Here is a 22,029-nt window from a genome sequence, read left to right as displayed (position 1 = left end):
CGAAAGAGCACTTCCAAATGTTTCTTTAGTTTGGGCTTAACAATTGTGTCATGGCTCAACCAGAGGCAACAGTCAATGGCACCGAGTTTTGCAAAGGAAGAATACATCACAGCTAGTCAGGGAAGTTGTGAGACCATATGACTTCGCAAGTTGTTGGTGAGTTTGTTTAGACAACAATTGGATCCCACCACGATATACTATGATAATCATAGTTACATCAAACTCTTGGATAATCGATTATTTCATGACCGGTCCAAACATATTGACATAAAATATCATTTCATCTGAGATCATATCTAAAGATGAGTAGTGAAGCTGAGATACATTTCCGCTAACGAGCAAGTTGCAGATATTCTCACAAAGTCCCTTATGAAGGGAACATTTATATTTTTCAGGGCCAAAATGGGAGTGGTGAAGACCACTTTCCTATCTAAGAGGGAGTATTAGAAGTTAGCTAGGAAAAGTATTTTCCACAGGCTTGGAGCTAACATGTGACAAATTTTCCTAAAGTGACTTGGGATTTAATTTAACTCTATGGGATATAAAGTTAATGGGAAAAGTACACTTTATTAATGTCAATGAGAGATTAAAACGCAATCATTGGTTCAAGAGAGCCTAAGATTAAATCTTAGCCCTTGATCTTGGAGGCTAGGTGAAAGGCCAAAGGACATCCTCTCTTGGCTTTATAATGGCGCAAACCCCAAGGAGAACCTCCATTCTAATTTTTGAGTGAGAGATTCATGAGAAGGGAGAAAGGACGAGTTGAAGGAAGATAAATTATTGAATATAGCAGTCAAGTGGCATAACTTTCAAGACAAGAGTGTTGGCATGAATCCCAAGGAAGTGTGAGAATTAATTGCAAACCGTACAATTGAAAATAAACAATTTGGACAACAGTAAAGGGGCACGAAAATTGAGGCAGAGAAGGGGCATAAATTTTTGAGTGTTGTACTATACAATAGTTGTTTTAACACAATTCAAATTAGCTTTGGAACTAATTTAGTGGTTGTATAGTTCATATAGGCTGTACGATTTGGATAACGAATAGCACACACTCCAAGGTAGGCCATACAACAAATTTGGGGGCTATTTTGTTGCTCAAAAATCAAGATAAGTCTGGAATTTCATTGTTGGGTTAATCCTATGGTGTAAACTTTGACTGCTGAAGCATCATATAATAAAATCCTCCCTCTCCCAAAGGGTTTTTCCAAGGACTTTTGTCCAAAATTTTTTAGTACAATTCAAGGTTTGTTGTTCATAAAAATATCAGTATTGAATTTTCCAAGTGAATGCAACTTTCGGAGTGCAATTTTTAATGGAACAGCAACCTGACTATTAACAGTTTTTAACGAAAGTTCTACGAGAGAAATTTGAATTGTAGTGAATTTTCTGAGTGGTTTTCTTACACGTATGTTGAAATGGAATGCTCCAGTTGGGGAGCTATTGTTGGAGGAGATGCCCTCTTGCTTAGAGGAGCACATGGTATGTGAGCACCTAGACTTGGAGGGCACACCACCTTGAGGACCATGCAAACCATATTATGCCATGTGGCATTTATGCTTAGTGTTAAGAGACACTTGGGGCTTTGTTGTTGACTTGACCTAGGCTTTGCATGTGGAATTGATCTATTTGTTATTGTTGGTATACCTCAACCTAAGATGGTGATTGTGGGATGCATGCACCATAGTTCCATGATTTGTGAGATGCAAGTGAAGAGTGTGTGAAACTTGTGCAATGCAAGTGATTGGGTTTGGACAATTGGTGTGATGACTATTGAGCTCCTCACAAAGGTTTGTGTAGCTTCATGAGATATCTTGCCAAGCCTGGTTTCCAATTAGGGTTTGTTGTGATTGTGAATACTCTAGTAGTATTTGGGAAGCTTTTGAAAAATCCTTTTTGGATTAAAGAGGAAGGATCTGATGTACCAGCATTGACAAAGTTTATGTATTGTACTTTCTCTTGATATGACAGTAATGAGTTGTACCATTGCTGTCCTAAAGTCTCTTATTTCATATCTGATTTTCAGATCTAATTTTCACTTCTTGTAAACAAGTTTCATGGCTCTTTTGGGATATTGATTTATTGCAATAGTGAAAGCTGCAACATTGAATGATTTGATATGCCTTGTAATGAAACTTCATATCTAAAATTTGTTGTTATATTCCCATTACAAATGAATGTATTTCAGATCGTAATACTCAAGTAGATCATGCCCTAAAGGTGGTTGTATCAATATGGTGTGTGTATCAATATAGTGTGAAAGTATTTGGTAGTGATTAGTCAATATTAATGATAGACAAATTTGAGATATTTGTAAGAGAATTTCTAAATATTTTAATTCGGCTGTAAAGTTCAAAAATCTGTGTAACACATCTATAACCTCGTTGAAATGACATGAAAATTTCAAATTGAGCAGATTTAAAAATTTCTACATCTAAAACAAAGTGTATCTCTTATAAAACAATTTAAAATTGGTTGAAAAAAAATAAGGAAACCACCCTAGCTCTATTTGAATCTAAAGTTCTCATTCTTTACAACTTTGAAACTCAATTTTTTCCCAGAGCTCCTCCGCTTTTGCTCTTTATTGCATGACTGAATAGCATACACAGACCAAGGGAAGACCACAACAAGCGTGCTCTACATAATCTCGTCAGGTGATTTATCATGAAAGACTTAAAGAGCGGACCGAACAGATATTTTCAAGAAATAGCTAGGTGTGATTAACGATAGTGGAGATCCAAATATTGAATTCAAAGAAACGGGTCCTGGTGTTTGATCAGAATTCAATTGGACATAAATAATCGGGTCTCGCCTATAAACATCATTAAAGTTGCAAAGAAGACCTATGATGTCTACTTGTTGTTATAAAACAGGGGAGATGCAGGCATCTATTGACCGTCAAGGATCTACTTCCAGCCTAGGACTGCTTTATTCTCTGGTCCAAAAATAATAATATCCAACAACGGAAGTTACTGATCAACCAGAAATGATGGGCTTGTCATTTCATTTATTTTTAAGTAACATCAAGTAAATAAGCTTAGTTGCAACCAAAACTAACAACTGTTGTTAGAGAAGATTATGGCAGGACATTAAATGGTATTGTAACATGGTCACCAAGTAAGAGGTTGTGGACATCACAATACTTCAGCGTGAACTTGCGCTAGTAGTTCGATATTAAAAGCATACACACCTTGATAAATATTAGGATGCTATACATAGCCAATGCCGTAAAATTGTCGATACTTGATTTTAGCACCAGAACTAAATAGTTGGAAAAAGTGGAGAAATACTATGCTGGAGATTCAGCTCTTTATGTAGGTCCACTGCAAATTACACAACATCAAATATCAGCAATTTTTAACTCATCTCACAAACAATACTTCGACATAGACAACAAAAGCACGCCCCACTAGAACTATCCTCTGATATTATCAACACCTCGAACTAGAACTTTCAGAATATAGCATAACTACCCAGCATCCTCCACTGGACAATTTGAAAGTTGAATCACAAAAGCAAGTTCTGAATGAACGGTGAAGTAAGCCCTCCGCTTGGTTTTAATTCAATACATAGGGATCGATCAAACCTAGGGAACAATATTAGATGACCTGATTTTGTCAATCCATTGCCCCATGGAAGTTTCTGTGTTTCGAAATCCAAAGAAACCATACTCTTTACTCTTATTCATGCTAAGTACAGCTCCCCAAGGCGGATTTAGTATTAAATCTGCAAACCACCAGTTTCCAACTTCTTCAATCTTTGTTGGGTGGAGCTTATTTTGATTGACAATTGCATCCCAGACCGGACCTTTGTCTTTCATCACCTCAGCCAGACTGAAGCCTTCACCCTCATATGGTAATGGTTCCAGATCAAATTTCTCTGCGAGTATTCTCCAGAGGTGTTTCCATTTATACACGTCTCCATTAGCACAATTAAAGGCCTGGTTCTTTGCATAAGGATCTGTGGCAGCCCAAATTTCCTGTTCTGCAATCAATTCTGCATCAGATGCATCCATAAACTGTTCCCATGAAGTTATGTTGCCTGGGTACTTGAAAGGCAACCCCTCATGTTTGCAAATGGCAGCGTAAACACACAGTGTGCCTAAAACATTCATCAAGCTCCAAGGAGAGAAGCCAAATATGTGTGTCGGACGGTGAACAGACCAAGTTAATCCTTCTTTCTTCTTTGCAGCCTCAAATACAATATCCTCGAGAGTGTAGTAAAAATTGGGCACAGGTAGCCTAGGAAGCTCTTCATGAAACGGTGCCTCATGGGGCTGATAATCCCGATTCTTGGCCACTGCATCAAATGGACCGATGTAGTGTTTCCCACCAGTCTGAAGACAGATGTGCTGTAAATTTTCTGCATTAGGCAGGAGGACATCTAAGACATTACTCAACATTCTCCCATTGTCCTCACAGTTCTCCTCCTCTGTTTCTCTGTTAACCCAAACAACCCAAAAGAGGTGGGTGACATCCTTCAGTGGTGAGATCTTTTCTAAAGTTTGCTCTCTATCTAAAACATCACATTGAATATATTCCACTGGAGTATCTGGAGACCAATCTGGCTTAGGTCTCCTAGCAACTCCATAAACTTTCCAGGGTCCACCAGGTGTGTCAGACAAAGGCAAGATTTCTGCCAAGCAATTTCCTACAATTCCTGTTACCCCTATTACCAGCGCTACTCCTTGCTCCTTCTCAGACTTCTCTCCGGAGCTTTCGCCATTCGTTTGGATTTTTTTCTGTATTAAAGGTAAGAATTATCGAGTAAAAATGGCAACAATTCAATATAATGATGCAACAACAGTAATCCCAAATGCAAAAACAGGCCTATCATTTAAGTTATAAACCCATCTAAACACAGGTTTGTTAAGCACATCGAGGTTACTAAACTCAAGTATGCCGATTCTGACTGAATTCAAATATTTAGAACATGTACCATTCGTGTGACATCAAGATTTTGCTTTCTTGAGCTTCTCATCCTCATGCATGTCAAGCCGCTTGACCTTCACACCCTCAAAATGTACATCAAGCCGGGTTTAGATGGGTTTGTACTACAAACAACGTTCGTATTCAATCTGTAGATCACTTCAAATTGTGTGAACTGACATATGCATCTTGAAGGGCTTTGTTGACCACATTAATTTATGTGAATTCTATATATGCATCTTGAAGCTTTGCAACTTCTAATTGTATATCAAATTAGGTTTACATGAATCTGTGTTAATGCACCCCAAGATTTAATATACTTATTCACATCTGAAGTATTATGAATCGCATCCCCACATTGTAGAGCACCTTATTTCTCTCAACACAAACCCTCAAGATGCATATCAAGCCGGGTTTACCTGGGTTTCTACTACAGATAATGTTCATATTCAATCTCTAGATCACTTCAATTTGTGTGAACTTGACATGTGCATCTTGAAAAGCTTTGTAGATCACTTCAATTTATGTGAATTCTATATATGCATCTTGAAGCTTCAAAGCTTCGAGATGTATATCGAATTGGGTTTACATGAATCTGTACTAATATCCATATTCAATGAACCCTGAATTTAATACACCCATACACATCTGAAGTGCTATGGATTCCATCCTGACTTTGTACGCTAAACTCCAAATCTTAAACCCTAAACAATTAAAAGGAAAGGGCATAAACAATTACAAGAGGGGAGCATAATTTAATTAGAATATTTTGAGATGCAACGGTGCAATAAACCTAAAGCCTAAGTCCTATACAATTAAAAGAGAGAAACATAGTATCATTTGTGATTATTTTTGGCTGTACCTGAGTGAGAGTCTTTTAGGTCCAGCAAGTCTCTGGTGAACTTTTCGCTGGTTCCTGATGATGGGTTGAAGGTTCACCTTAGACTCGTTGGATTTAAAACAACTCCCACACAGTAAGAGCCAAAAATTTCACTAATAACATTTTCAGACTGCCAAAGCCTAAGCATATTATGTTTTCTTGTATAACTTTTTCAAACAAACAAGCATATCTGCGATCCAGGCAGTTTAACAAGAAAAGTACAACGCACAGTTCACATATGCAAGACAAGAAGAAAGACTACAGCAATCCTGCTCTCCATTACTCTTCCCAATCTGAACAACCGTATAATACTGAAGAAAGAATGCTAAAATCCCAATGAACTGGTTACCCCAAGTTCATCAAAATTTTCTCGGGGACCAAGAAATGGACATAGAAATATATGGGCAAGTAAAAATTAAAACACTTACCGCGCGAGGGCCCAGGGAACCTGTCCACCAGGAATACCAGCTCATTGTGATAAGATACACAATAATTCAGACACCAATCTGCATAAATAGTCATCACCGCCCATTTCAGAAACATATGCATCCAAAATTTGCACAAAAATTTCTATAATCCATTGGTTCGTTAAATCTTGGACACCAAAGTTATATTGTCATCCTATGGGCTATCAGGGCAGTGATACAATGCCATATTAATAAATCGCAGACAAGCATTTGAAAACAATTCTTACCTAAAAAGGAACCAAATTATCTAAGATAGAATTACCAAACGAAATCAGTGCTGCTTTCCAGAAACGAAGGCAGCTGAGCAGGTATTCGGATTGGATTTTTACAATTTCATGCTCTGGATCCAGAAATTTGAAATAAGGGCGTGTCAAAAGGCAGGGGGGCTAGCTTGGGACAAGAGAAGACGAATGATAAGCTTTGAATGCGTCAGGGAGGATGTAAGAAGCCGACCAGATTTTACTTTTATGTGTCATGAAGCATGTAAGATGCCCACTATATCTAGAAATCAGGGAATCTTTCTAGACATTTCCAAGCGTTATCAAAAAACACAGTGAAAGTATTAAAGTGATTGTGTTTTTATAAGTTAGGTGGCCCTTAAAAGTGACGAAGTAATGAAAGGGACTAAATTTATGATTTATTATTATAATAATAATATAATGAAGTTATGAAATTTGATAAATTTGTGATTCATTATTATGAAGGTTTATTTTAATTTTGAATAGCTTAAGATCAAATAGTTTTTCACTTTAAAAAGGGTTTGCATATGAAGAGATTTGATGTTTTTTTAATGCTTGGTAGATTTGGAATTAAGATGGATCTAGGCTAATTTAATCATTAATTATAATTATTAATTTATGTTTTCGAAACAAAAATTTTCATCGATGCGTATGATGGTGGACATTGGTCGCGTTAACGCCCATGGTGATTCCATGAATGAGACTCTGACTTGCGATGAAGAAATTTGTGGTTCCATTGCCCATTGGTCGATAAATCGACTGTCGGAGTGGGGTTTGTCCCTTGTATGTTGGCTAGCGTTGGTGGACTTTGTAGAGATGTGCGGATTAGGCAAAGTAGCTTATCTAACTGTGGCGAGTGGAGGTATTTTGTGCATTGCACAAATCTTAGAGTTCAAGAAGGCTCTTGAACTTCACATTTGCAATAGTGGTAAGGTTGTCAGCAAAGTGATTGTCGAAATCCTAAAAAGAGATACTCACTGGGAATGTGGCAATGCACGCAAAGTGTTTGTCGAAAGTCTCAGCCAGAGTTGAATCCGGCAATAGAAGGTGTTGGGGACCTAGATCATCAAAAATTACAATCTTTGTTTGGTCCATGTTTGGTAAGTCCCTCTGTTTTATGGCCACAAAATTGAATGGAGTGGGAGTGTTGGTTGTCTGTATTCAATAACAGGCAGGCATCCCTGTGGCTGTGATGAGGCTCCACTACAAAGGGAGGGATACCACTATGGAATTAAGAGGGATACCACTATCTTATAGTGGCATGCTTGTTTGGAGGTGCCCGAGGGGATGGGGCATCTTCGACTTCAAAGCCTTTGTCCTTCAAGGAGGCCCTCAAAACAAGACCCTTCTCTCCGCAAACTCAGGCAACTTCTAGGGCATTCCAAGTGGATAAAGCTAAGGAGGTGCCCTTTGTCTAAATTTCGCACCTAGATCTGGAGGACTATCTCAAGCTCTGCACTGAATTAGGCCTCATTTTCCAGTTCAATTGCTTATGGCCATGTATAGAGGATCTATACAAGTGGATTCATACGTCCTATACTAAGAAGTGCAATGTGTTCTTCTACTCTAAAGGTTTCTTTACAATGTTGTTTGTTGAACCAAAAGATTACCAGAATGTCCTAACTAGTGGGCCTTGGTTCTGGGGTAAAGTTGGTTTGTTCATAACCCCCTAGTTTTTAGATTTCGATTCCTCTACAACAATCATTACCAAACTTCCAATTGGGTTCGACTTCCAAATTTTCCCGCCCATCTTTGGCACTTTTCAATTTTTCAGGGCATAGGAAATTCCTCGAGTCATTATCTTACCACATATCCCTCTTAAGGGAAGTGTTGACTATATACATATGGAAGAATATGTGTGGAAATTGACATTAGCAAAGGGTTGTTAGATCAAATAAATTTAAAAATCGATGATTATCATTGGACCCAACCTCTGGATTACGAGAATATTGTGTTTTAGTGTCGTGTTTGTCTTCAAACTGGCCATTTACAAAATTCCTACACTGTCAAATTCCATCAAGAAATGACATTTCAGATCTTCAAAATCTAAAAGTTGGAAACCTTGTAACCCGCCCCCTATGGAAGGCAATACTTCATTTTAGATCAAGAAGAGGATGGTGTCGATGATGATATGATTATGAGGGAACATGATAATATTGTCTCTCCTCATAAGGCTTATGGGGTTTTAACAAGGATCTCAGTACTCCCTACAAACAGGCAATTGGAAAATCAAGATGTCTCTTCAGGTATTTTGAAGCGTGCACATGAATCATAATCTTCTGAAACCGACAAGGAATATCCTCAGATCTCAACAATAATATGAAAATTACTTTGGTTGATCTTCCTTCTGTAGGTTGGGCCAAGGTTGTGAGAAAGATCGGAAAGAAGAGTCACTCTGAAGATTGTCCCCAAGTCGGGTGATTCTGTTTGGTCTGTCAAATCTCTGGTTGTCTCCTCTTTCAAGCCTGTCAAATCCATGGAAGGACATCTACTACAACAATGTAATTTTTTTTTTTGTGATAATAGAAAGTATCAATTTACACAATTTTTATTTATTAATTTATGTCTTTTATTTTATTTTATCTTTATGTAATTTGACCGAATCAAAATGTTTTATTGATAATTATAATTATAATTATTTTATTTTATTTTTATGTAATTTGACGAAACCACTGCACCAAAGCCATACGAATTCAATAATTTTGATACAATTTTGTGTTGGGGATGTTTAGGTTGAAATTGGGTTGTTGTGATTGGAGGGAATAGTTAAAAAAACTTATCACACACTTTACTAGCCAAATCTATTATTATGTCACCAGATGACATTTATGATCGATGTTTTTTGTATTATTTTGTTGGTACATTACATTTTTTTCACTCCTACAAAAAAATAGGCTCGACTTTAGTTTTAGGTTTCCCTATGCGGTTGACATCAATTATGTCGGCACATTAGGGCTCCAAATGTAGAAATTTGAATAATATAACACTTATTCACAGAGATTATCTTGATTATACACTATTTGCGGAATGCATGCATAATACATAACCTCCTCTACCATTGATCATCAATTTGCGGAATTAAAAAACAATTGCATGCGCACATTGAAACATCAATCACACATATCAACACAGTATGTAATGGGGAAAGCATACAGCTGAAAACCCCAACTATCTGTATATTATAATGATAGAGAACATGTAACAATACATAGTACAATACTCCTCACAAGTACTCAGTACTATCTCCACATGCTACACACAAACTAGCTCACATATGAACAAGTCACGGGTTCAAATCTCCTCCACTGTTTGCCTGCCTCTACTGCGCAATCCAAGTTGAGAATAGATCAGATGCAAATTCGAATTCCCTTGGCTTGTACTGTGCAATCCTCATTGGCAATCTCAATCAACGATTGTGCAAATCTCATGCACAGCTATAGTCACAACTGATAGTAGTCTCACCCTTTCACCCACCTCTAACACTTGTCTCCACTTAATTGTCCATGCACTGAGTTAATTGATGTATTCTTTAGTTGATTTATGAGTTAATAATTAGTGAATTAATCAATAATTAATTCACATCACTCATCACTAGTGTATTTGGCAGTTAGACTAAATACAACTAGTTCAACTAAGTCAAACTGAACACAACTCCATCAACTCCTCAATCAACTCCACCAAACTCAATCACTTGAGTTCTAACTGAAGTCCATCATGCAATAGCTCAACTAACCCATAGGAAAAGCGTATTTCCTTCTAGCAGTTGCATGTGCCACATCCGTAGCTCGAACTGAAGTGCTGCAAGAGGATAAGATAATGTTTATAGTCCAAATATTATTAAGAGCTAATAATATTCGACTATTCTATTTTTTGACTGGCAGTCTAAAAATAGACTCCACCCATATGTCTAAAAATAGAGGTCCATCTATTTTTACCAACATGACCAATCATCCATAAATAGCATCCTGCAACTCATAAACCATGATCCATATGTCTAAAAATAGACATAGCCTAAAAATAGACTTTGCGCCAAAAATAGCCTGCGGGCCCACTTAGTGAAGGCAACTTCTTTTCACTAAACTCCATCATCTTGTTGCATTTTCAACACCAAAACCCGATGTGGCTGACATAACTGATGTATTCACAGGGTGGCTTGCTCAAAACGAGGCTAACAAATACTATTCAAAAGGACGTTAGCGATGAGAGGAGGATGTATATCTTCTCATATATGTCTCATGCTTTATCCCCGATACTAGTACTTCTCGGTGGTCTTACACTTGGTGGATGTGGATGGCTGCATTACTTTCCCCTCTAACGTCTTTGCCCCAAGAGAATGCACGAAATATGCAACAATGGAGTGTTGAACAAAGGTGAATTTCCCATACCATATCAAATGGACATGAATTACCCCACTAGTAGAGAGAAGAGAATCATCATGGTAAGTCAAAACAACAGATGGTTCTTCCACCAAAGAAACAAGTTTCCTCGGTCACTCTCTAGAAGAAGCAGGAGAAAATGCAAATAACATCATGTAAAATTATTAGAACAAAAATGTAGATCTAGCTAAATAATAATTGCACAAACTCACAAGAATTGATAAAGAAAATTGGAATTGAGAATGAATTTGATTACACAATATTGATTTGAGAATCAATATATAAAGCAACTAAGTTAAGCTTAGTTGTACATGCAATAACTAAGGCTAATTAAAGCTAACTAAAGTTGAGTATGCTTTATGTTATGTTAATGTGCACATGCACCATATGCAAACACAAGAGTTGACTAACTAAATCCAAGTGCACACCAAATGTAAGCACTCGAGTTAACTAACTAAAGTCAAGTGCACACCACATGTAAGCACTCGAGTTAACTAACTAAAGCTAAGTGCACATCGCATGCAAGCACTAGAGTTTAACTAACGCTGATTAAGGCTAACTAGGTGCATGTACACCAACCCCCCCTCCCCCCCAAGTATAACTTAGGTGAGTGTGATGCAAAATGAATGAGTCCCGACAACAAGGCCATTTTAGATACCCATGTACAATGCATGAGAAAGAGGAAAGAGGGAAAACCCAGTGGGAAGAAAACCCCCCTCAAAATACAATGCAAAAAGTAGAGAAAAGACATTTGTTAGGTAGTTGTGTCCTTCACCCCGAGATGATCTCACAAAAATTGAAAATTTTGCTCAGTGAATGTCTTAGTGAAGATGTCAACAATCTACTCAGAACTGGGATAGTACTAGAGATCAATGATCCCATCATGAATTAGTTCTCTAATGAAGTGCATGTGGATATCGATATGTTTGGTCCACTGCTATTGCACAGGATCTCTGCAAAACTCTAGTGTGCTATGATTATCACACCATATGACAGACGAACAATGGACACTGATACCAAGCTCAAAAAAGAAATGTTGTACCCAAATGGCCTAAATAATGGTATTGGCTTCTCCTTTGTACTCGGCCTCCGTTGATGATAAAGAAATGGTAGCCTACTTCTTGCTTGACCAACAAATTGGGTCGGATCCTAAACTAAGTACATAATCGGAGGTAGACTTGCGATCAAGGTTATTGCCAGCCCAATCTGAATTTGTGAACCCAATGAGATCCAAAGAACAATTTGTTGCATAATGAATCCCATAGGTGATTATCCCCTGGACATATCAAAGGATGCACTTTGCAGCTTTCTAGTGTAACTCATGTGGCTCCTGCATGTATCTGGAAACTGCTCCTATGGCATATGAGAGATCAAGATGGGAGTGAGTGAGATAAAGAAGACTCCCCACAATTTGAAGTTATAATGTGCAATCAACCAATAGCTTTGCCATTCTCAATCTTTATTCTTGATAAGAATGGTGTGGTTGCTGGATTGCAGTCACCCAGCAGCCACTCATGTGTAATTGTGCCAAAAGACCCCTAGCATACTTTGGCCAAGAAATGGTAATCCCAGAACCATTTTGATTGATCTCTAGTCCAAGGAAGAAATTTAACAAGCCCATATCTGTCATAGAAAACTACTTGTGCGATGCAGTTTTAATCTCAATAATGGCAGAATTTGAACTACCTGTTATCAAAAGATCATCTACGTAGAGTACTATGATCAACAAGGAGTCAATTTTCTTCAAAAATAAATATTGGAATCATATTTGTAGCATACAAAATTTTGAGATAACAAATAGGAATCCATCTTTACATACCATGCTCTAGGTGCCTAATGAGGCCATAGAGAGACTTCTTTAGTTTGCATACCAGAGATGAATTTTGCATGTATCCCTGTGGCTGCTCCATGTAGATTTCCTCCTCAAGATGACCGTGAAGAAAGGAATTCTTCACATCCATATGATGCACCTCCCATCCTCTTGTTGCTATGTCATGCTTGCGAATGGAATCCATTTTTTCCATTGGAGCAAAAGTATCATCATAGTCAACACCATGTACCTGCTGAAAACCTTTTGCCACCAACCATGTATTATATCGACTAACTTGGCCATCTGCTTCTTTCTTGGTCCAGTAAACCCACTTGCACCTCACAAGTTTACGATTGGAAGGTAGAGGAACCAGGTCACAAGTCTAGTTCTTAATGAGAGATCTGTTTTCCTCATCCATAGCAACTTCCCATTTAGGATGCACAACTGCTTCTACATAAGTTTGTGGATCAAATGCATGCATCATATAAGAATGCATGGGCATGCATGGCTCCATATATAAGATTGATTGTGGAGCTTCCTCAAAATGAGGTATTATAGTGGCAGGATCATCTAAGAGATCACTCAGGATGTGCCATTTGTGTGCTAAAGGTGGTCGAAAATCTTTCCAACTACATGAGAAAATATTATCTCGATGTTCAAAAACTAGTGGTCCAATAGGTGTCACAGGAAAAGACTCATCTAGATCAAAATTTTAATCTAAAGTATCATCTGCATACTCATCAATTAGTGGTGAGGGAAACTTTGTAACAAGTTCATCTGGTGGTGCATGCAAAGCATCTTCTTCAAACTTTACACTCCTTTCGATAAAGATCTCTTCAATGTTGATATCAAGCAATATGTACCCTTTGACTTCATCAAAATATCCAACAAACATGCATGCCTTGCTCTGAGGCTCCAAAGCCTTTCTCTTCTCTGTAGGAATGCAGGCCCATGCTTGAGATCCGAAAATGCGGAAATGACTGACTTCAGGTTGCATGCTAGTCCAAGCCTCAAAGGTGTTTTTCTAGTAACATATTTATGAGGAGATCTATTCTAGATGTATGAGGCACAATTGATATCTTCAACCCACAATTTTGATGGAAGAGATCTTGCATGCAACATGCAACTAGCCATCTCTTTCAAAGATCTATTCTTCCTCTCAGCCACCTTGTTTTGCTGCATAGCGTAAGGAAATGCATGTTGCAACTATATTCCTACTTCATTACAAATCTTTTGGATATCTTTATTGACATATTCCTTCCCATTATCTGTGCAGAGGATTTTGATGTGTTCTCTAGACTAATTTTCTGCATGTGCTTTGAAAATATTTAGATGCTGAAAATTTTTAGACTTGAGTTTCAGGAAATAAACCCAAGTGAATCTTGTGTAATCATTTATAGATGAAAACACATATCTTGCTTTTCTCATTGAAGGTACTGGAAATGGACCCATGATACCATAGTGTACAAGCTCCAAAAGTGCATAGCCTCTCCATGCATGCCCCTTCTCGAACTTGTCTTGTGGGTGCTTTCCAAGAGCACATCCATTACAAACACCATTTGAAAATTCAATGGTCGGAAATCCTTTAACCATCCCTTACTTGCTAAGTTGTTGCATGTATTTGAAATTCAAGTGCCCAAACCTCTCGTGCCAAATCCTACTTTCTTCATTTGCATTCATAAGTAGAAAAATATAATCTGATTGACTAATAAAATCATAAAATGTAGACGAGATTGATCGTTTACCTTGCGAGATGCAATTTTCAAGTTGGTTTGCATATCATAAATGCTCACGGAATCCAAGGTAAATTCCACTTTCCTTCCAGTTCATGTGTGTATCATCTGATACAATGAAAGAATATTCACAGAGAGCCTTGGAATATGCACGACATTCTCAAAGCTTCCATCTTCAAATTGCATTATTCCTTATCTAGTTGCTTCAACTCCAGAATTGTCCCCCATGAGAATAGGAGGTCCCGAGTATGCATGTAGAGAAGAAAAATATTCCTTTGAAGAAGCCATATGATGCGAAGCTCCTGAATCGATAATCCATTCTTGCGGTGTAGAATGAAGGGAAATCAAAGAATGACCATTACTCCTTGTTTCTGATAGGTTTTCCTTCGTCTTCTTCTTGGCACTTTCTATAATGTGATGTCCAAGATTATTTTGCTGAAGAGTCTTTTCCATCAGATCAATAGTCTTCTGCATGAAAGAGGATTTATAATGATAGCATCTGTTACAATAAGGACACTTGGAGTTTCTTTTCTTTCCCTTCCTAGCCATGGGGCTAGAAGAATCATCTGGAGGTTTTGGATTTCCTCCCTTTCTTTGATCTGGATCTCTTTCCTTTCCTTTGCCTTTAGATTGCTGATTTGGTTTTGAGTTGGACTTTCCTTTTTCATGCATGGAAAGTGCATGTGCATTTGAATACTTTAATGAACCCATCTTGATGAGCTTATCCTACTCATGAATAAGAGACTCAACAAATGCATCAAGTTTGGGCATTTTCCATTTATCTCCAGTTGCAAGTCTAATTGTATGAAATGTAGAAACAAAAACAACATATTCAGGACATAATTTAGACAAAATAGAAAGGATCAATTGACCTTCTTGTTTGGATTTATTGATCCTACAATCCTATAATTGTAGAATCAATGATTTGAATTTCGTAAATAAATCCTAAATGTTCTCAAAGTTGTTTGGATCTAAGGAATTTAGCTCATTTTCAAGAATACGAGGCTACATCTCATCTTGCTTTCCAAATAAATTCTCCAAGGTTGTCTAGACCTCATTTGGAGTGTTGCATGTGTCCACATGGAAACACAATGTTGGATATATGGACAACAATAGAAGACCAAAATCCTCGTTCATCCTGTTGAAGTATTTGGATTTTTCAATGGCAGAATTTGGTTCAACTCTGTATTCATAACTATCTAATACAAGCCTTTGCTTCTTGTTGAAAATAGCAACAAGAAATGCTAAAAATAGAATCCCGTATATTCCAATTTTAATTTTTCCTTGAATTAAAATTTGAATTTAGTCTCACCAGATGCTTGAAAAATAATTAATTAATTCATCTTGGATGAATTATTTGGAGAAATTCAAGCTAGAAGTCTGTGTGAAGTCATGCAACACTTATCCCTTAATTAAGGAGATAAGGACGAGTTGTATTTGAGTTGTAATTAGTTAGCTTAGTTAATTGAGTTATGTCCGGTTAGATTAGTTCCAAACTATTTGAGGAACTTGTAGAATTTCCCACTGTAGATCAACATATTATGCAATAGACTAAAGCAAAATACAAAATCTACTTCTACAACAAACTTGCGGAAGCTTAATTGATTATGAGCAAGATCAAATAGAACACATATAACTGAGAATGAGAAAGCAATCACACATTAACACAGAAGAATACTCTGGGGAAAGCCTCAGCTAAAAACCCTGATATTTGTAATATCATACAAGTGGAAATATGTCTGGATTACAAAAAGCTTTAGCTCACAGGCTATCCAGCTCTCAGTACAATCGAACAATGTAGCTCACAGACTGAATAGACACAACATATGCCTTCCCTCAGCTCTCCAAGCCTCCTATTTCCTTGCGCCGTTTCTCTTGGGGTCCAATGCTGCCACCTGTGTGAATTGGCCTCATCACACACTCATCAAACTCAAAAGTAACTGCGCAATCTCCAAGGAATGAATTCCTTCTGCATGCAAGAGATATCCTCAATGGAATATTCCTGCAACTGATAGTACACTGTCCCATTACCTGATCTCAACTAGGTCTCTGACTGAACTAACATGCATGAGTTATTTATGAGAGAATATTCAGTTATCTGAAGTGCAACAATTACATGCATGCATGCATTAACTAACTGAACTCACAATCAGTTCCAAAAACTGTAGGAACTAATCTAACTCGACTTAACTCAGATAACTGAGCTAACTAATTACAATTCAAAGTACAACTCATCGTAATCTCCTTAATCAAGGGATAACTTCCTCAATCAATGGAGAAACTGTTGCATGTCTTCACATAGACTTCATGTTTGATTTCCTACAACTAATTAACTCAAGATGAATTAATTAATTATTTTACAAACAGCTCTAAGATCAAATTCGAATTTTAATTCTCAATTTTAGTTTAGGGACTAACTAAAATTAGAATGTATCCCGAAATGCTATTTATAGAAGTGATATTTTTAGCACTTCTATTTTTAGCATTTCTTGTTGCTATTTTCAACACTCCCTCTCAACAAGAAAGGGATTATTATTAACCCCAATCCTGTCTTTGTGGAACTCGAACTTGCATTTTGACAATGCCTTAGTAAAAATATCTTCATCATGTTCCTCGGTCGAAACATATAGCAACAACATGATCCTCTTCACCAGATAGTCCCAAAGATGATGGTACCGAATATCATTTTGCTTGGACCTGTCATGAAAAATGGGATTCTCAAAGAGTTTGATACAACTCTGATTATCACAGTAGATCACAGTTGGATCCATCTCTGACCAAACAATCCCACTAGAATCTTCCACATCCAAATGGCCTCGCATGCTACCTGACTGGCGGCCATGTATTCAACCTCTGCTGAGCTAAGTGCAACTGACCTCTGTTTCCTGCTGTACCAGGAAACTGTAGTTGAACCAAGTTTGAAGATTCCTCAAGAAGTACTCTTCCGGTCTGATGGACTCCCTGCCTAATCTGCATCTGTGAAGCCTTGAAGCTTCACTCCCTCTGTCCGTCTGTACCAAAATCCATACTGAGATGTGCCTCTGAGGTATCTCAGCACATGCTTCACTGCCTTCCAAAACAGCTTGGTAGGCTGACCCATAGCTTGACTCAGTTGGTTCACCGCAAAGCATAAGTTTGGTCGTGTGTTCACTAGATACATTAGTGAACCCACAAACTGTCGATAAACAGTAGCAGCTACTACCTCACCTGAAGTAGCATCCTCCTTCCTCCAGTTACTAGCTAGAGGAGTCTACATGGGCTTGCACTTCTCCATGTGGAACCACCTGAGTATCTCATTGGCATACTTGCCTTAAGACACAAAAACTTTCCCATCCTTCTGCCACACTTCCATGCCTAGAAAGTAGTGCATAAGACCCATGTCTTTCATCTCGAACTCTCTTGCAAGGTCATCCTTGCAAGACTTGATCAACTGATCATCACCTGTCAAAATCAGATCATCGACATAAAGAACAATGATCAATGGCTTACCTTCTACCATGATGTGGTAAAGGTTTGCATTTGCTTCACTCTTGGTGAAGCCCAACCTAGTGAAATAGCTATCGATCCTGGTGTACTAAGCACAGGGTGCTTGCTTCAGCCCATACAAAGCGCTCTTGAGTCGGCACACATGCGACTCATGATCGAAGGTCTCGAAACCTTCCAGCAGCTCAATGTACACCTCTTCCTCAATCTTGCCATTTAGGAACGTTGTCTTCACATCCATCTGATGGATCTTCCAACCCATCTGAGCTGATAGTGCCAACATCGATCTGATAGATGAGTACCTTGCTACAGGAGTAAAAGTCTCATCGTAGTCAATCCCCTCGACCTGTGACAAACCACGGGAAACAAACCTTGCCTTATGTTTCTCAACACTGCCATCAGTTGCCTGCTTTACTTTGTAAAGCCATCTGGAACTCACCACTAACTTGTCCTTAGGTCTTAGGACAACATCCCAAACACAGTTCTGAATGATGGAGTCATACTCCTCCACCATTGCATCAACCCAGACTGGTTGCTGCATTGCCTCCTCGAATGAAGAAGGTTCAGACTCTACACACTCCCCAACTAGGGCCATGTAACCAGTGTACTGCTCGGGTGACCTCCTCTGTCTGTGCTAAGAAGATGTTGTCCCACATTCTCCCACGCATCCAACATCAACCTATCAGCTTCCCTTGAGTGTTTCTGCCCATCTCTGGAAGACTCAACATGAGTGGATGTCTCCATTCTTGGATCCTCTGCATGCGGCTGCTCCACATCAATCTGAGGCTCCTCCTCCTTAGGAACTAAAAGTTCCTCCTCTGCATGCAACTTGAGCTCCCTCTCAAGTGATACTCGCATGGATTTTTTCTCTTCGAACTTTAGATCTCTGCGTACCACTGTCCTCTAACTGGTAGGCAGGAACACCTAATAGTTGTGGGGTGTATCAGTGTACACCACAAGTATTCCCAACTCAGTTGTTGGATCTAGCTTCTTCCGGGCATATTTGGTCACATGGCAATAAACCGATGATCCAAAGATCTTGAAGTGACTCACATCTTTTCGCTTCCCGGAAAAGGCCTCCATAGGTGTCTGCATTCCCAGTATACGATGTGGGCTTCTATTCTGCAAGTATACTGTTGTATTGCATGCCTCAGCCCACAAATGCAGTGGTAGGCTTTGGTCATGCAACATCACTTGAGCTGCTCCCACAATCGATATGTTCTTCCTTTTGGCCACCCCATTCTGCTGTGGGTTATGGGGTGCCGTCAACTCTCGTTTAATTCCTTCTGCAGCGCAGAAGTCCTTAAATTGTTGGGAGACATACTCTCCACCATTGTCTCTACGCAAGACCTTTATTTTCTTTCCAGATTCTTTCTCTGCCAAGGCTTTAAACTCACAAAACCTCAAGAAGGTCTGATCCTTCTTTTGCATAAAGTAGATCCAACATGTATAAGAAAAATCATCAATAAAAATAACATAATACCTTTGTTTAGCAGTGGAGGCTATAGAGAATGGTCCACAAACATCTGTGTGAACTCGCTCAAGGATTGCTCCAGCTCTACTGTCTCAATTCTGAAAGGGAGATTTCACATCCTTACCTAAGGTACAACCTTTGCATGTATCCTTCTGCTCCAGTTTTCCCTTGGGAAGTCTGGTAGAAATCTGCTGCATGATCTTCAAGGCTCCATGGTGCAAGTGGCCCAATCTTCTATTCCATAGCTCGCCAACATCTTGGCTCTGCACCAACTCAGCTTTGGAACTCAATGCACCATAGTTGTCTACCTCCAGCTTGTAGATATTCTTTACTCGAATCCCGATCCTCTTGGTCTGTCCAATGCCGATATGCCTCAAGAATACCTTTCCTTTACTAAAGACTACATCATATCCTTTATCTTCTAGCATAGCAACGGACACAAGATTATTTTTCAGACCTGGTACATACTTTACATCAGTCAGGGTGAGAGGAGCTCCATGCTCCCTCTGAAACACAATCGTACCTTCACCCGAAACACGGTACTTTCCATCATCACCCATCTCGATCCGCATATGGAGATCCTTCTCCATCAAGGTACTGAAAAGATTCTTGTCGCCGGTCATGTGGAACGAAGCTCCACTGTCCAGGTACCAAACACATCCCACCATGGATGAAACCATGCATGCGATGAGAGAGAAATCCAACTCAAACTGTGAGGCCAATGCCTCACCATCTGATCCCTTCGAGGATCCCTTATTGGATTTCTTCTGTGGACAATTCGTAGCATAATGACCCACCTCATGACAATGAAAGCATCACACTTTCGATTTGTCAAACTTCTTCCCACTATATGAAGAACTGGATTTGGAATGGGATGCCTTCCCTTTCCATTTTCTCGCCTTACTCGCTACAGCTAGATTTTCCTCATCGTCTTGCTTTGATGAAGATCCATCTCTGGTGCTTCTTCTTATCTCCTCCTACATCAGATTCGACCAAAGTCGTTCCCAATCTGGCAGTTTCTCTCTTCCATTTATCGAGTCTTGGTAGCTATGCCAGCTCTTAGGAAGACCGAGGAGAGCAAGACTCACCATGTCATCATAGATTGTCGTGATCCCTACATTTCCAAGCTCATCCCTGTAGGTGGTGAGCTTGTTCAAATATGTAGAGATCGTGTCGCCCTTTTCACAATTGATTTTTTGAAGCTTGTCTTTCAGCCCCAGCTTCCTCTGATCGTTGTTGTTCTGATATAGATATTTCAATGTTTTCCACATTGAAAACGGTGTCTCCTTCTAATGGAGACTCAAGACTATGTGGTATCAAACTCCCTCCAGAAGGATTCTCCTCGCTCTAGCCACACATTTCTTCCATTCCGCCAATTCTGTAGCATTAGTTGTTGTCGGCTTGGGGACTTCTTGATCAATGAAGTCCTTTAGACCGTTGTCCTCTAATACGGCTTCCATGCAATCCTTCTAGGCTATATAATTCAAGCTACCATCAAGGGCATACTCGAGTCTTAAACTGTTGAACGCCATTGGTGAAATTGAGATGTGATAGGAACTCGATTTCTATATTCAAGAACTTCAACCTTCGAACTTCTCCCTTCTTTGTATACTGTTCTTTGCTTTGATCACCTTTGCTCCGATACCATGTAGAATTTCCCACTGTAGATCAATAGATTATGCAATATAATAAAGCAAAATACAAGATCTACTTCTACAACAAACTTGCGAAATCTTAATCGATTATGAGCAAGATCAAATAGAACACATATAACCGATAATGAGAAAGCAATCACACATGAACACAGAGGAATACTCTGGGGAAAGCCTCAGCTAAAAACCAAGATATTTGTAATATCATACAAGTGGAAATATGTCTGGATTACACAAAGCTTTAGCTCACAAGCTATCCAGCTCTCAGTACAATCGAACAATGCAGCTCACAGACTGAATAGACACAACATATGCCTTCCCTCAGCCCTCCAAGCCTCCTATTTCCTTGCGTAGTTTCTCTTGGGTTCCAATGCTGCCACCTGTGTGAATTGGCCTCATCACACACTCGTCAAACTCAAAAGTAACTGCACAATCTCCAAGGAATGAATTCCTTTTGCATGCAATAGATATCCTCAATGGAATATTCCTACAACTAATAGTACATTGTCCTGTCACCTGATCTCAACTGGGTCTCTAACTGAACTGACATGCATGAGTTATTTATGAGAGAATATTCAGTTATCTGAAGTGCCGCAGTTACATGCATGCATGCATTAACTAACTGAACTCACAATCAGTTCCACAAACATTTGGAACTAATCTAACTAGACTTAACTCAGATAACTGAGCTAACTAATTACAACTCATACTGATCTCCTTAATCAAGGGATAACTTCCTCAATCAATGGAGAAACTGTTGCATGTCTTCACATAGACTTCATGTTTGATTTCCTACAACTAATTAACTCAAGATGAATTAATTAATTATTTTACAAACAGTTGCTAAGATCAAATTCGAATTTTAATTCTCAATTTTAGTTCAGGGACTAACTAAAATTGGAATGTATCCCAAAATGCTATTTATAACAGTGCTATTTTTAGCACTTCTATTTTTAGCATTTCTTGTTGCTATTTTCAACAGAATTA

The 22,029-nt window shown here is 38.7% G+C and overlaps 1 protein-coding gene across 2 annotated transcripts; it reads right to left on the bottom strand.

Annotated features, from left to right (window-relative positions):
• Window positions 1-3,143: 3,143 nt before the first annotated feature.
• On the bottom strand, window positions 3,144-6,766 carry LOC149197659 (3-oxo-Delta(4,5)-steroid 5-beta-reductase-like). 2 transcript variants are annotated; one of them, XM_089405922.1, is made up of 4 exons: window positions 6,503-6,766; window positions 6,237-6,314; window positions 4,939-5,005; window positions 3,144-4,741 (listed from the first exon to the last, which is right to left on the bottom strand). In XM_089405922.1, exons 3-4 carry the CDS (start codon window positions 4,984-4,986, stop codon window positions 3,587-3,589), a joined length of 1,203 nt encoding a protein of 400 aa, XP_089262048.1. In that variant the 5' UTR covers window positions 4,987-5,005; window positions 6,237-6,314; window positions 6,503-6,766; the 3' UTR covers window positions 3,144-3,586. The 2 variants fall into 2 exon arrangements, with proteins under 2 accessions (XP_089262048.1, XP_089262049.1); XM_089405923.1 differs by lacking the exon at window positions 4,939-5,005 and having other exon boundaries at window positions 6,503-6,761.
• Between the last annotated feature and the right edge of the window lie 15,263 nt (window positions 6,767-22,029).

The sequence above is a fragment of the Pinus tabuliformis genome, chromosome 2_2 (assembly GCF_031772625.1).
Source record: "Pinus tabuliformis cultivar Carrire ecotype Pingquan chromosome 2_2, CPIR1, whole genome shotgun sequence".
Classification (NCBI taxonomy): Eukaryota; Viridiplantae; Streptophyta; class Pinopsida; order Pinales; family Pinaceae; genus Pinus; species Pinus tabuliformis.
Note: the sequence above shows the minus strand (reverse complement) of the source record. Positions and strands in the feature narration are given on the sequence as shown.

Excerpts from the sequence above, each read along its gene's own strand:
- LOC149197659 (XM_089405922.1), bottom strand. The coding sequence starts at position 4,986 with ATGAGGATGAGAAGCTCAAGAAAGCAAAATCTTGATGTCACACGAATG. Across the intron at positions 4,742-4,938 it reads ATCTTGATGTCACACGAATG|AAAAAAATCCAAACGAATGG; the intron begins GTACATGTTCTA and ends CCTTTAATACAG.